We start from the raw sequence: 15,141 nt of genomic DNA, 5'->3' as shown, positions 1-15,141 counted from the left end.
AGGTTCTTTAAATATGTATTTATATTAAAGATTGTTTAAAATGCGATGTTTTTTCTCAGCACAAACATCTGGAAATCGTGAACTGTTTTTGATATATTTTGACAATTTAAATTTTCGTAATTTTAATTTTATTCATTTTCATAACACAATTTAAATGGACAGCAAGCGTTCTTTTTGACTACTTGTAGTCAAATGAATATTTTAATATAAACATATTAAGAAATAGAGGCTTTATGGAAACTTTTAAACAAAATTCATTATTATGAAGAAAAAAATTTATATATGGGAAGATACGAAGAAAGGGAAATGCTATTTTTAACACATGTTGTATAAAAACTGATTTTTACTAATACAGATTAAAAATTCTGTTACTAAACTATATTTTTAATACTGCAAAACTCTTAACAAATACAAAATCTTACTTAACATGTTTTTGGGTAATTTAAATAAAATACATTTTCTAACATATATTCATTGATAGTTTAATAAGGAATAACAGAACTATTCTTATCTTGGACAAAACGTGAAGGTTAAGGAATAAGATACTATGCAGAGTTAGCAAACATTTTTAAAAAATGACAATAAAATAGATAATTTGGAAATTGAAAACAAAAATGTCTCACATTGAAATATCACAGCACTATTAAACTGAATAAAATTTTATCACATGTTTCACCTGCATAGTAAAATATGAATTAATACAGAGATATTGAATACTAAAACAAGAGTAAATTATTACTGAAGACACATTTTTAAACAAAATTAAAACATAGATATAAAAAATAAGAAAACACAAATATTAAAGTAAATGAAGATTAATAGGTTTCAAATCCCAAAATATATTTGTTTAAATATAATTATTTCTTAATGGAAAAAACAATTATCATAAACTACAAAAAATAAATTAAATTTTAGCATTCTTAAATGCAAAGCTATTTTCGGTTAAATTATTTTCAATTTTTAAATGCTTCTAAAACCTTATGAAAAAAGAACTCAAATACCCTCAAATTTAAGAATGAGCTATCATATGTTACATAATGTTTAATACTTTTTCTATAGTTTAGTAAAAACTTGCATTAAAATTCCTTACAGAGAAGGAACTTTTAGGATAGTTTGCCCAAAATTTATATGTAAATATAGATTTATAAGAATTAGTTTTATACTTAGTCTACTAAGTAGTAATTTAAGATAATTGGGGGGGAAAAGCTACAAAGACAAATTTTATTTATTTAACAATAAATTGCCCAGAAGCTAAACACTATGTGTATTTAAAATTTACTTATATTACAAACTCGTAGAGATTTCAAGAGTGAGAAAATTTATAATAATTTATTTAAATAGGCACTGGCAGTAAGGAATAGATACATATTATCAAATGTATCCATCATTACAATATATCTTTTTTAATTGTAAAAATGTTCTTACACTAAAGTTTTACATGTTCCTAATCATTATAACTATTAAAAAAAAAATTTATTATAATAAAAAAAGAGATAAATTTTGATGAATTTTTAACAAAATAACATTCATTAAATTTACAATATTATAATTTAAACTTTACATAAAAATAAATTATTTTATAAACACATCCTTAAACCCATTCCACCATTAAGTTGGTGAATAATCAAACAAATTAAAATTCATCATAAACAATAAAACAAGTAATTAGACATTTAATTTAATAAATAGCATAACTGAAGTCAATATTGATTGTAAAATAACTACAAATTAAATTTGTAGTAATGTTTTAATATATCACAAACTTTTTATCAGGTTATGTAAGATATAACATTTTACAGCACAATTAGTGAAAGTAAAAAAGTATTTTAACATTTCAAAGTCATCAAAACATAGTGCTTAATTTTAACTTCACAAAAAACACTGCCCAAATAAAAATGTACTACGGTTGGTTCTCACATTCTTTTTTAATTAAAAACAAGAAATATTGTTTGGTTTCATATGAATCTTCTTAAAATGTGGACTATTTTCACAGCATATATATGTATATAATTAGTTGTATTTATTTGGGGGGGGGGGGTATTTTTCCTAATACATTTTCAATTCAAAATTAATGAAGAAATAAAAAGTAAATAGTTTAAAATTTTTAACTTCAATGATTTGCAACTAAACATTTCATTCTGCAAGGCATTTAGCTAAATGTTAAGCTGAAATCTTTTACAATTTAATAAGATTTTTTGGGCGGTGTAGAATTATTCTATGGTAATAATATTTATAGAATACACTCTATTAATTCAATAAATATAATTTGTTGCAAATCTTTATAACTAGAAGATTAGATATCCAACATATTTTTGAAAAATAAAAATGGTTCCATCATTGTGAATTACAATTTAATAATTAAACAAATATAAATCTCATGTATTTGTTTCATTACTTAACATGATAAACATTACACACTGAAACCAAATGTAGATAGTGATGAAATAATTACAAATTAAATGCAATGTGAAAAATTGTATAAAATAAATTCCTCATAAAAAACTCTAATAAATAATTTTAAAAACAGCAAACAAACAAAAATACTAAAGAGCATTATGTACAGATTTTACGTTGCTTTATCTAAAATATAATTAATGTACATATTTAAAATAATGATTTGAAAGTTACTTTTGTGATGATCAAGGCCCATAGGAATCTTGCACTTCAAAATTGGCTAATTTTACCTCATCACAATCTGCAACTTGAGTTGTTGGCAACTGAACGAACACTGCGTCTCCAGCAACATTTACTAGACACTGTCCCTTTATTTTAATTGAAAATGAATAATTAATATTATGACATGATTATAGTTATTAATTCACAATGAATATAGTCATAATCATAGCTGACAACATGGATAGGAAGAAATCTTGTAGATTTTTAGAAATAATATAAATTTCAAGATAATTGTTGTATAATGAACTAAATATTTTACAAGTAGGGAATTTTAAGGATTTTTATAGTCATCAAATTAGAAAGACTCCAATATTTTCCAGTAAGATTGACATTAAGTATACTTGAAATGTTATGTATGTTTACTCATGATTTTGAATAGTAATAGGTATTTAATTTATCAAAAATAATTAAAAGATGTTTTTAATTAATTTAAAAAAAGAAGTTCTAAACAAAAATAAACAGCACATTTTAGAACAAAAAAGTTTTAAACTGATTTCTATAAAACAGGCTCCCTTTATTATATATTAGTAATACTTATTTAAACCAAATTATTAATTTTAATAAATTAAAAACCAACAGAATTTTCTGTAAACCAGTAGACCAGAAACAGGTAAAATCTAGTAGTCTATGGGAAAATCCAGTGGAGTTGACAGCTATGAATAATGAATCATTATAATTTAATTTAAGGACATGACTTTTCTAACAGTAAATTATGGAATGAAATAATTGATTACATTAATTACATTGTATTTATTAAATTAATTTAATTAGAAATAGCCTTATATCAATAATTTTTTAAGAAACATTATTTAACATAATATTTTTTTAAGATAATTAAAATCACATATATCCATGGAAATACATTTAAATACATCAACATGAAACAGCATAACATTGTCATCAAAAAAATTATTATGGATTAATTAAATGCTATGTAATGTTTACTGCTTTAATGGCATCAATTTAGAAAAAAGTTGCTTCTCTATTGCAAGGGATGACTTATTTTAAAACAACTGAAATGTGTCAGATAAAAGCTTGTAAGACCCTTACTAACCTATAGAGCATTTACACGAAGTTTTATAAAGTTATAGGAAAGGTTTTAAAAAGGAATGTTTGGTTTTTATAAAAATGTCATAGTTTCACAGCTAAAAAGCAAAAAAATATGAAGTAAAAATAATTACTCAAAGAAGTTTAACCATGAATATAAAAAAAAAATTAAGAGAATTTTTCAATGCAAATTTATAAAGTCTACGATGTGTTATAATAATTAAATAAAAAAATATGTAGTAATAAATTTTAATAAAAATTACACTTTTTTCCAAGTTAAAAAATATAGATAAAACATGAAAAATAATAAAGATTAATGAAAAGAGAAGAAAAATTATTAAAATAAAATATTAGAAAAATATAAATTAAAAAGCTGGAAAACAAAAAAAATTAGAAGATATAATCTCATCATTAGCTCACAGAAAATAATTTTAATGAATTAACAAGAAATTATGGGCATCTTTAAATTAATTTCCAGAGGTGTAGAAATAAAATAAAAAAACAAAGCATTATAATATTACTTGGTTTTTATGAGGATTGTGGAGTAAAATGCACTGGGTCATATGAAATCCAACCATAGCATTGCCTCCAAGGGCAGAAACATGTGCCCTCACTATGGCGAGTGTTTCAGCTACAAAACTTTGAATAAAACCATTCAAACCACCACTCTGAAACAATAAAAAATATCCATTTTAAACAAACTGGCAAACTAAATAAAAAATATTACTTGAGTTCACAAAATGAATAACATAGTTGTGAATTCAAACAATTCATTAATAATTCACTGACCATCTGATTATTTTTAAGAATTAACTACCTAACCATTAATTAAATAGAGATATAGATTTTTTACATTTTGATATTATCCTGTAAAAGCTTCAACTGATTACAACAAGTTTAAACAAATAGATTCTTTAATTAGCAATTCACTTCTTTAGAATATTCTTATGTGTAATATTTTTTTAGATTGATAAAAACAACACATTTCAATCATAAAGCAAGTTATATATTCCCACAAAAAAAAATTTTACTTGATATATTTTGTTATTACAATAATTTGAAAAGTTATTACAGCAGATCTTATAATGAAAACCTAGAAATGCAAGACATGTTTTAAAGAATTTTGTGTTATATAAATCATTTCGCCTACCTTTAAACATACCTGCCAAGTCTCCTGTTTATTAACGAAGGCTCCTGTATTTTACTACTATCTCCTATTTACCTGTATATTCTCAAATTTCTCTATATGTGTTGAAGAAATTTTTAAAAAAAATTTGGCAATAAAATATCCAATAATAGAAAAAATACTTCTCTTGTTCCTCAATAGATGGCACTATTGACAATACTGCATTTTGTTGAGTGTCTATAGTTTAAGTAATTATAAATAATGGTTTCTAAAAAATCTTCTTTAAATTAAGATTTATATTTTTCACTTCGCTAAAGGCAAGTGCTTATATAATTTCCAATTTTGACTTTGATTATGCATGATGTATCAAAATTTTTCTCGTAGCCCAAAAAATGTCACTTATAAAATCTTAGTTATTTTATTTCTCCAACGCTGGCAGGTATGCTTTTAAACTTACCTACCAAACATGGCAATATTAGTCTAGAACAGACCTATCTTAAAATGCTTTAAAATAATTTTTAGATACAATTATTATATTTAAAAACTCAAAAATATGTACTTAAATATTGTTTATTTAAAGAAAAAAATTGAAATTTTCTAGACCATGGAAACTAATAAAAAAATTTCTCAATTTTAGTTTGCTAAAATTTTGAAAATGTAAACCTCTTAGTAAAAAAATAAACAAATAGTGGAAAAAGTTAATAATTCTTGCTTAGTTACAGAAATTTCTTAGCTGCAATTTTCATTGTTTACATCCTCAAATAACTACGTAATTCATGGAGAATTGTGTTAGATAGCTCTTCTACTATAATTTTAAAAGTTCATTAAATTGAAAATATTTTGCTCCGAAATAAATATGGTTTTAGAGAAAAATTTAATATTTACTTCTCTTATGCTACTGCTCTCTCGAATGAAAAAGAAATCCAAATCGCCCAGATACTGTTCAATTTTCTTTCCAGGAATGTAGGTAAGAGGAGTTATATCAACACCATTGTGCTCTCCAAGAGACATCTAAATAATAAACATCCAATTATATAACAACAAATGCGGCTTTTTTTTCCTTAGAACTAACAACAAACGTTAAAAATAAATGTTTTGTATAGTCCATGTTGTTTGAATTATCAGAATCAATATTGTCTCATATAGGGCAAAATTCGGAAGTTTTACTAGAGACCAGTTGTAGTATTTTTTAACAATGACGACTTTTTTAAAATACATGGTCATCTTTTTTTTAAAAAAAATCAAATTTTAAACGAATAAATAAAATTTTGATATTAATAATGTAAGGCATTTCTTTTGCAGCATTTCTCAAAAGATAATAAATTACAAAGTTTACTTTTAAAATTTTCTGAGACAAGAGTAAAATCAAATAATTTTCAGAATATTTTAAATATTCATAATTCCATATTTATTAAAATAACAATATGACCATGAGATGTATTTTCGATGAGAAAATGGCAATCAGGTGGGTACTGGCAAACAATTTTTTTTAATCGCAATTATTTTTTTATCTGTGGCCAATGGTCACCATTAATTTTGCCCTAAATTGCATTGCAATTTGTAAATGAAAGGTTTGAATGTAGATGTATACATTCAAATACACATAATTCTGAATGAGTTGCACTGGAGTTTGTGTGATATAAGAGCTAAATCTTTATGAGAAGGTTAAAGACCTGAATTTTTGTCCTATCAAATTCAAATTATTTCAAACAGGGTGCATCTATTTTCTTTTAAAACTAATATAGAAAAAGTTGGTTTAGTTCATATAGTTTTGATATCAATTTCTAAAATTAAATTAATAACAAAATGAATAAGTATTGTTTTTATTTCCAATACTTGAAATGTTTTTCAGTTTAAGCAATTAGTTAACTAAAGTTAAAAGATCTAATGCTGCCTTGATATTAAATTATCAAATAAATTTTTTCAATTAACTACATTTGTGTGAAAAATAATTTTAGATTTTTCATAAACTAATGACATAACTACTAATTTCTCTTAAACAAAACATAAAAACGTAAAGAAAAATCCACTCTTAGAACAGATTAATGCAGGTAGCAGGGCAAAAAATTTTATTTACAAAGAATTTTAGATTTCAAAATAAAATTAATAAACTTAACATACATACATGATAACAATAACTTCTGTCACTGGAATGAAGTGGTTTTCTATTAAAACCTGAAAATAAATTAATGTTTAATAAAAAAAAATTCATCATACATTTTCAAGTATATTAAATTGATTTATTTATGAAATGTTATTACTCAAAGGCTGGGCAGCTTCTGAACTTTTCTCTACTTCCATGTGGAACATTAGTTCTGAATCATCTAAATTATAAACAAAATAGTATTAAAAAAAACACGCTAAAAATAATCTGATTTATCAGTTTACTGTCAGTTGTTAAAATTAATCAGGTTTGAACCTTAAATTATTTTTCTATTTTTTCTGAAAATTATTTGTGAAAAAATAAATCCTAATAATGTATCTCAACACAAAATAATTTTTGTATTAAACTACTTTTAGTTGCTAATCAGATTCGAAACTTTATATTTATTTACTTATTTTTGCAAACAAGAAAAGGCTATTAATGGTACGCAAAATTTAAATTACATTCTTAATTACTTTTTAATTTGCAAAATTACTTTTGTATTAAACTATGTTAAGTTGCTAAAGTTAATAAGATTTGAAACTTAAATTATTACTTTGTTCAATATTTGTTGTGAGCAAGAAACGTGAAATCTCAGAACAAAATTATAATTGTATGTAATTGCTTTTAATAGAATTAGTTAATTGTATTCAGAACTTAAGTTATTTGATATAGCATTGAAAATAAAAACATTTTATCTCAGAACAAAATTATTTTGGTTTTTAATTACTGTCTCAAGTTTTATTTTGTTAAAAATAATCCTGTTTAAAACTCAAAACAAATTCTTCTTAAATCAACATTTATTGTAAACAAGAAATAGCATCTATGTATTTCATAGCAAATTTATTTTTGTAGATTTTGATTGCTTGTTAAAATTAATCAAATTTTCATCCCAAAATAAACGAATTCTTTACTTAACATTTATTCTGAACAATAAAATTATTTATGGTTCTTTAGAATAAATATTTGTAGTTAATTATAGTATGTTGTTATTAAATAATTAATATAGTGTACTACAATTGTAAAGAAATTTCTCAATACAAAATTATCGTTGTTTTTAAGATTTTTTTAAGAAAAGTTTTGTTCCTATTTAAACTTAACAAATAAACGAATTCAAATAATTTAGATCAATGAAAAAATACCTATAATAAAGCACTTAGATATATTTCAAACATACAAAACCGTACTTTGTTTGTATTGTTTGCATCCTGTACTATTAAGAGAAGAGTTGAATTCTCCTAATCCAATAGCTATTCCAAGAACAGTAACCTACAAACAATAAATAATAGTTACTCGAAACAAGTAAAAAAAAATTGTTATAGAATACTTTTTGAATATACATATTACTATTATACAAATATATATATGTATATAATAAACTAAAATTTATATGATGATTAAACGTGCTATTAGTTTTGAAAATGAGATAAGTTCATTTATTTCTCTAAAGAGATATTTAATATTGGCAAAGGTTAATCAATTTAGGGGTTTCTGTAAAACACCCTAAGTAATTTAATTTAACATTAAAACGCTATAATAGTCATTAAAATTGTAATAAAAAAAATACAATTTTAGTTCCAAGTAAACTTATTCCACTTTAAAAAATTACATTCAGCTAGGAATAAAGATTAAACCTATTTCAACACTTATCAACCAATCGTATTTCAATAAAATAAAAAAAACAAGACATGCTAAACTAAAAATTGGAGTCAATGTTCAATTCTAAATTTTCTAGGGAAATGTTACGCTGAAAAAGTATTTTTATACAGTTAATCTTGTAATAAATTTTCAAATTATAAATCAAAATAAATTTTTTTATATTAATTGGAATCATTTATTATATATACACATAGAAATAAATTTCTCATCTAAACATATTTTCAAACAGTCCGTAGTGGGCCAGAGCGATCATAGCAGTTAAAGCTCCCCAATTTCATTGCGACCAACGACATGATTGTGGCAATGTGGTCAGCACTGTGCACATGCAGCCTTTATTTTCCAGACAAGCTGGTACCCATCGATCTGAAGCTGGGTGGACTACAAGTTCCCACTGGGGGGTCAAAATTCAATTCTTCACAAAGTCAGCTCATATATATATATACAAAATGTGAACTATTTGAAAACCTCAAGCAAGCATCCATTTTGCATCATTAAATATTTTATTAAATCCAACACAAAATTGACACAATTTTCATTTTCTCGATTTTTATGAAATATTCTTCCATTCCAGAAAGTATATTCACTTAATATTATAAAGAAAAGAAATGCTTGGTTTTAAAAGACATAAAAGTAAACAACAATAAACAAATATGAAAATCTGACTGCAAATAACTATTTTGATGATACGGATGCACATCGAAGCTAATGTGTGAATCTTATTTTTTAATTTCTGCCTCCTAACTATATAATACTAATTGTGTAGAAAAACTAATAATTTAAGGAGCAATTCAAGAAGTCCAAAGATAGAAAGTTAATGACAGACAACTGATTCATCACTATTGGTGCTACACTAAACAAATTTCCTGTTTAGAAACATCCTATAAAAGAACAATCTTCTTTTATACGTTTGTGTTTTAAGAGACACCACATATATGCCGTATGTGGTGTCTCTAATTCCCTTGATGCAGAATTTTTATTAAACATATTTTTTATACAATTTTTATTAATTTGAATTAATTTAGGTCAAAATAAGTGGAAAATATTATATTTAGCATTTTAATAATTTATGATTAGGAAATATCGAGGTTTTTTCTGTGTTAACGGTAAAATCTTTCAAATACAGCTCACTTTCAAACAACCAGTTTTCCAATTTGCTGTTTTTTAAATCTAAGAGAAACAAGTATTCATCTTTGAGATTTCTTTAATTTACAAAACCAATTATTGATGAAATTTTAAATATGAATGTAAAAAAAAAATCCTCTTTCTAACTATTCTTTTTAATTTTATACTTTAGAGCAATATAATTCGGATAATCGAACAGATTTTTATAAGTAACTATGAGAATGTGTTTTATAATTAAAGAACACCAAAATATTTTTATTAGCTCGTAATTAGATGACACCAATGTCCCATCTGCATCAAAGGGTTATACAATGTAAATTGAAAGAAAAGTGAAAATTCTTATTATCAAACCTGTAATTCATCTTGCTCAACCAGATCAACTTGAAAGGTTAAATTTGTGAGACAGCATGGTACTAATCTTCTTAATTTAACAAATAAACTCTGAAATAGGAAATTACAATAAAATAAAACTGCTACCCTTTTGAAAGCAATACTTAAAATGTTTCACCTTATATTTGAAGTTCTAATCTATAAAAATAATGCATTAAAACATTTAATAATCATAAATTGGCTATAGAAAATATGGTATTCATAAAAAGTTAACCACCTTCAATACCACACAATTATATTTTTATAGGCACTTATTAAAAAAATATATATATATATTCTATAGATATGTGATTGCCACATTCACTGTGTGGCTTAGTGCTCGAACCAAAAATTTACAAATTTTCTTTTTTAATCTGAATAATATATCAGATTCAATTAGTGTGAAAATAGAGCACAAATATAAGATCAGCCTAGTGTATGAAAAATAGCATATGGTATTGAGTATAATAGTGCATGGAATAACTACAGTGGAGCATCGCTTATACGACGATCACTTATACGACCTTTACATTTATACGACGTTTTAGTGTGGTCCCAAATCATTCCTATTCATTTTAATGTAAAAATATATCGTTTATACGACGCACAGAATCGGTTATACGTCGGTTTTTAGATTTTGTTCATGTTTATTTAATTTTTTATTTCTTTTTGTGTATTTTAAAAAAGGGCGGAATTTGCCAACATGAATGATACAGAAACGGGTGCCAACAAGAATGCTTGGATGACGACCGTAATTTTTACTAGAGGACTGAAAAAACTGGACAATGTTATGAAGAGGCAAAAACAAAATATTTTGCTATTCATCGACCAATGTCCAGCGCACCCATCGATACTAATTATTTTGGAAAATGTAAAAGCTCTCTTTTTTCCTGCAAATTGCACAAGTGCGCTTCAGCCATTAGATTTGGCCGTGATTAGAAATCTAAAATTGCATCATAGAAAGCAGTAAGTTCAACTCGCTATTCAAAGCATTGTAGAGACTAATAGCAAGAAAATATAATTAAAGGTAACATACATTCAAATTGCTCACTGCAATTTTTCTTCTTTAGTTATTTGTTTGTTTTGCTTTGTCTAATTTAGAAATTTATGTAAATCAACACGTTAAACAATAAAATTAAAAAACAGAGTTAGTTTCAGTTTTAGAAGTAAAAATCGATTATACGACGTTATCGTTTATACGACGTTTTTCGGTGGTCCCTTCGGCGTCGTATAAACGATGTTCCACTGTATATCACTATTGTCTTTTCAATTTCATTTGATTTTTACATTATTTTCTGACACAAATAATTTATGATTCCGAACTTCCACAATTATGTTAAGACTGTTTTTCCTGATCAACAAGGTATGATGTATGTTTAAGAAATTTTTTATAGTTTTTAGGATATATAAGTCAACTGACAATTGTTTGGAAATTAGTCTACAATAAAATTTTGAATTCTTTTTGACAATAAATGTATTTTTATTTCACAAACCAATAGAAATAGTTAATCTTTGAGCTATAAGCTATCAGAAAAGTTACAATACATATAAAAGAATCAACTTGTAAATTATCAAACTTGATTTTTTTTTCACACACTTGAAAATATGTAGTAAATAGAAATAGTTATTAGGTATTTTGAACTTTATAAACTCTCTTGAAATATATTTTTATCAAGATCTAGAAGATTTTAATAAATACTGATCGTTAACTTAAGTAAGTAACTAATTTTAATTTCTAAAACTTGCAACAAGATGTGAATTCTGTTACAAATGCACCTGCTCAAAATACTCCTTTTATTTTATTGCATTTTATACTTTTAATAAAAGCCTAAATAAATTTAAAAAATTTAGATTAAAACATTGTTTAATACCTATATAGAAAGTATGATTTTTGGGAATCTAATATCAAAGTCAAAACTGAAATTTTAAAAATAAAAATTAAAAAATACAAAATTATAATAAAATGTCTAAACCATATATATTTTTCATAAAAATTATTATTTACAAAAATATTTATTATTTCTAGAAGCTGTTATAATTTGTATTAAATTTGTACTCACTTTAATGACAGATTCAAATGTTTTAGAAACTTGATTTCCATTGGGAGGACTGGAAAATTTTGTGCGAAAAATGCGAGTGAACATCTGCAACATAAATCATTACTTTTATTTCTTAAAACTAAAGCCTACACATTTTTTTACCAAACTGATTATTACAAGTATATACAAGTACTATAAATAGCCATGACAATTAATATTTAATTATGAAAATAATGGACAAATTACCATATTTTGATTAGATGAAAATAAAGTTCATATATATGGAGAGAAAAAAAGTTGTTTATAAAAGAGACAATAGTTGAAGTAATTATTTTCTGCTAATGTGGTAAAAAAGTGGTTCAAATATAGTGTTAGTATATTTTCGGCAATTTCGGATTCCCCAGTTGTCTGAACAAAAAAGCAAATCACAAACCCTCTCTCAAACTTACATAAGAAAGATGCAACATCCTACTATTTTTGCTTTAACTTTTACTTTAAAAACCTAATTTTAGGACTTATTTAAAATTAAAGATGCAATTTTGCAAAAAACAAAATTTAAGTTCTGAAACTCTTCTGAGAAATTTGAATCATGCTTTTCAACTAAATTTGAAAATTTTCCATGCGTTACTTATTGTTTAAATTTTTTTATTTTGCTTTAAAAATGTGAAAATATGGGGATGTTTTATGTAAGCATTGCTCCTACTCCTCCATCAATCCTTTCAGGGCACAAGCAAATCACAAGCACTCTTCCCCCATTAGGTGCGTAAATAATATTTAAACAACCCCAAGTTAGTAAATACATATTTATTGTAAGCATTCAGTGTTTTCATCATAGAAAAAAAATGGGTGAGAATTTCTCACCCTTTCTCAAAAACAGGGTGAGATTTCAGAAAGTTAGTGAGATTTCTAAAAACAAAAAAAAAACAAATAGACTTGAAAGAAAAAATTTCTTTTATTATAATACATTTTTAAAATCTATTTTTTAAAGCATTGAATATTTTTGTTGCATCATCATAGAAGATTTTGCCTTTACTGCATATTTGTTCATCTTAAAAAATTTGCATAAAAAAGTGCATAAAAAATTTGAACGTCTTACATGAAAAAACATTTCCTACGTTAAACACGTGGTTGCAGAGAAATGTGTTCTAAAAGGGGTTCCGTGGTTCGAAGGGGTTGTGTTCTGTTGTTCGAAAAGGTTCTGAACAATACTGGTAAATAGGGATGCTAGATAACAGGGCAAATGTTGAAAATAATGAATGATCCAAAAAGAAAAGTGAAATGGATTTTATTCTAAATGGTGTAATTCGAAGCTTCTTCAAAAATGCGAGAAATTCGCGAATTTTGAAATTGATTTGTAGAATGCGCGAATTTCTCGCGGTAATCATTTTTTAATGCGAGAAAGGAAAAAAATATGCGAGATTCTCGCGTTCTCGCGCTGTAGTGAAAACACTGGCATTATACACCCTGTAATCACCAATTCACAAAATAGAATTGTACACAGGAAGTACTTTTTGAAACTGGATCTCTCAAAACAAACTTAATTGTTCAGACTTTTGAGTTAATTCAGTCACAGTCTCAGGGATGAGATTAGCCAAAAGGTAAAAAAGCTGAATTTCCATGATAGTAAATTTTACGCAAGCGCAACCCTTTAATAATAAATTCCGGACAGTTTAAGGTAATAAATAATGTGCTGACATACAATTGTGTACTAATCTATTATTATATAAATGATTACATTGATACTTAACATTTAGTGAAAATAAAAATTACCAATTGAAAAAATAAAGCTGGAAATTATATTTTTCCTCAGTTCACATAAGAGACAATTACTACTTGAAAAACTACCTGGTTTAGCAAATTAAAACTACTGAGAATATACATTAATATTTCATTTCTTTTAATAAATACTGTTATTTGATTTATAGCAAATATATCAGTAATATTACTTTTTAAATTATATTGGAAAAAAAACTATAACAATGGACCGAATCATTAAGTTCATATTATAGTCTTAATCTAACTAGAGCCCTCTGAAACATATCAATAACAGTGAAGTAGAAATATATATTAACTCCTTAACATACAAAAATTGCTATTTTAGTTTGAAAAATTACATGACAATCAGCAACTGTTTAGATAATTGTTTTTTATTTGGTAAGGATTTTGCATTTTATAGCATAAATAACAGGAATTATAAATAAAATTTTGATGATGAGTTAATTAACTCTTTCTCCACAAAAAAAAAAAAAATTAATTAAATCCCTTCTTAAGTGATTGCTTTCGTTTACTATATCTTTTATGTTTGCTATATTTAGTCGTTAGTTTATCTTCAAATATCTTGTGACAAATCCTATTTTTTCTTCTTTGCAAGCACAGAATGTAGGTTTTGAATATATTCCCTTCCAGTTTCTCTGATGTTGTAACACTTACATATACTAATAATCGTCGTTAGAAAAACAGTCACCTTTATAGTAACTAATTTTAAAAAAATTTTTACTTCTTACAAGAATCGCGATAGTTGATCTTAAAATTGCATGAATAGGAATAACAATTATGGATTTTGAAATCACATGAATATGAAACTAGATATACGATTTTGAAAATGAGAAAATACAAACTGGGATATAGAATTTTTTAAACGCGTAAATACAAATCACGATTCATAATTTTTTGATAGCGTAAATATGAATCATGATGCAAAATTTTTAAATTGCATAAATAAGAAATATGATGTATAATTTTTAGAATGCGAATCCCAATGCCTTTTTTTAAAATCACGTATAAATAAGAAAATCAATGTTTGATATTATAAACCGCATGAGCAAATCAAGACATTGAATTTCAGAGTATGAATCACTACATAGGTTTTTGAAAAGGCGTAAATACGAATCACAATATCAGATTTTTAAATCTCGTAACTAAGAATAGCAACATACAATATTCAAATCGCGTGAATAAGA

At 25.1% G+C, this 15,141-nt stretch overlaps 1 protein-coding gene across 6 annotated transcripts in view; it reads right to left on the bottom strand.

Moving 5' to 3' along the window:
* Window positions 1–537: 537 nt before the first annotated feature.
* The window catches only part of LOC107437218 (C2 domain-containing protein 5), a 56,149-nt gene continuing 41,545 nt past the window's right edge, over window positions 538–15,141 (bottom strand). For 5 of the 6 annotated variants that reach the window (XM_043053012.3, XM_071181676.2, XM_071181679.2 and 2 more), the window contains 8 exons: window positions 12,203–12,286; window positions 10,125–10,214; window positions 8,180–8,261; window positions 7,111–7,173; window positions 6,975–7,024; window positions 5,735–5,860; window positions 4,245–4,391; window positions 2,030–2,762 (listed from right to left, as the gene is read on the bottom strand). In XM_043053012.3, coding sequence (XP_042908946.1) covers window positions 2,640–2,762; window positions 4,245–4,391; window positions 5,735–5,860; window positions 6,975–7,024; window positions 7,111–7,173; window positions 8,180–8,261; window positions 10,125–10,214; window positions 12,203–12,286 — 765 coding nt within the window. In that variant the 3' untranslated portion in view covers window positions 2,030–2,639. Of the gene's footprint in view, window positions 677–2,029; window positions 2,763–4,244; window positions 4,392–5,734; window positions 5,861–6,974; window positions 7,025–7,110; window positions 7,174–8,179; window positions 8,262–10,124; window positions 10,215–12,202; window positions 12,287–15,141 lie in introns of those variants that run through there. The other variant, XM_071181677.2, reaches the window with a different exon arrangement.

Source organism: Parasteatoda tepidariorum, chromosome 4 (assembly GCF_982258835.1).
Source record: "Parasteatoda tepidariorum strain Cologne lab strain chromosome 4, Ptep-v5.0, whole genome shotgun sequence".
Classification (NCBI taxonomy): domain Eukaryota; kingdom Metazoa; phylum Arthropoda; class Arachnida; order Araneae; family Theridiidae; genus Parasteatoda; species Parasteatoda tepidariorum.
Note: the sequence above shows the minus strand (reverse complement) of the source record. Positions and strands in the feature narration are given on the sequence as shown.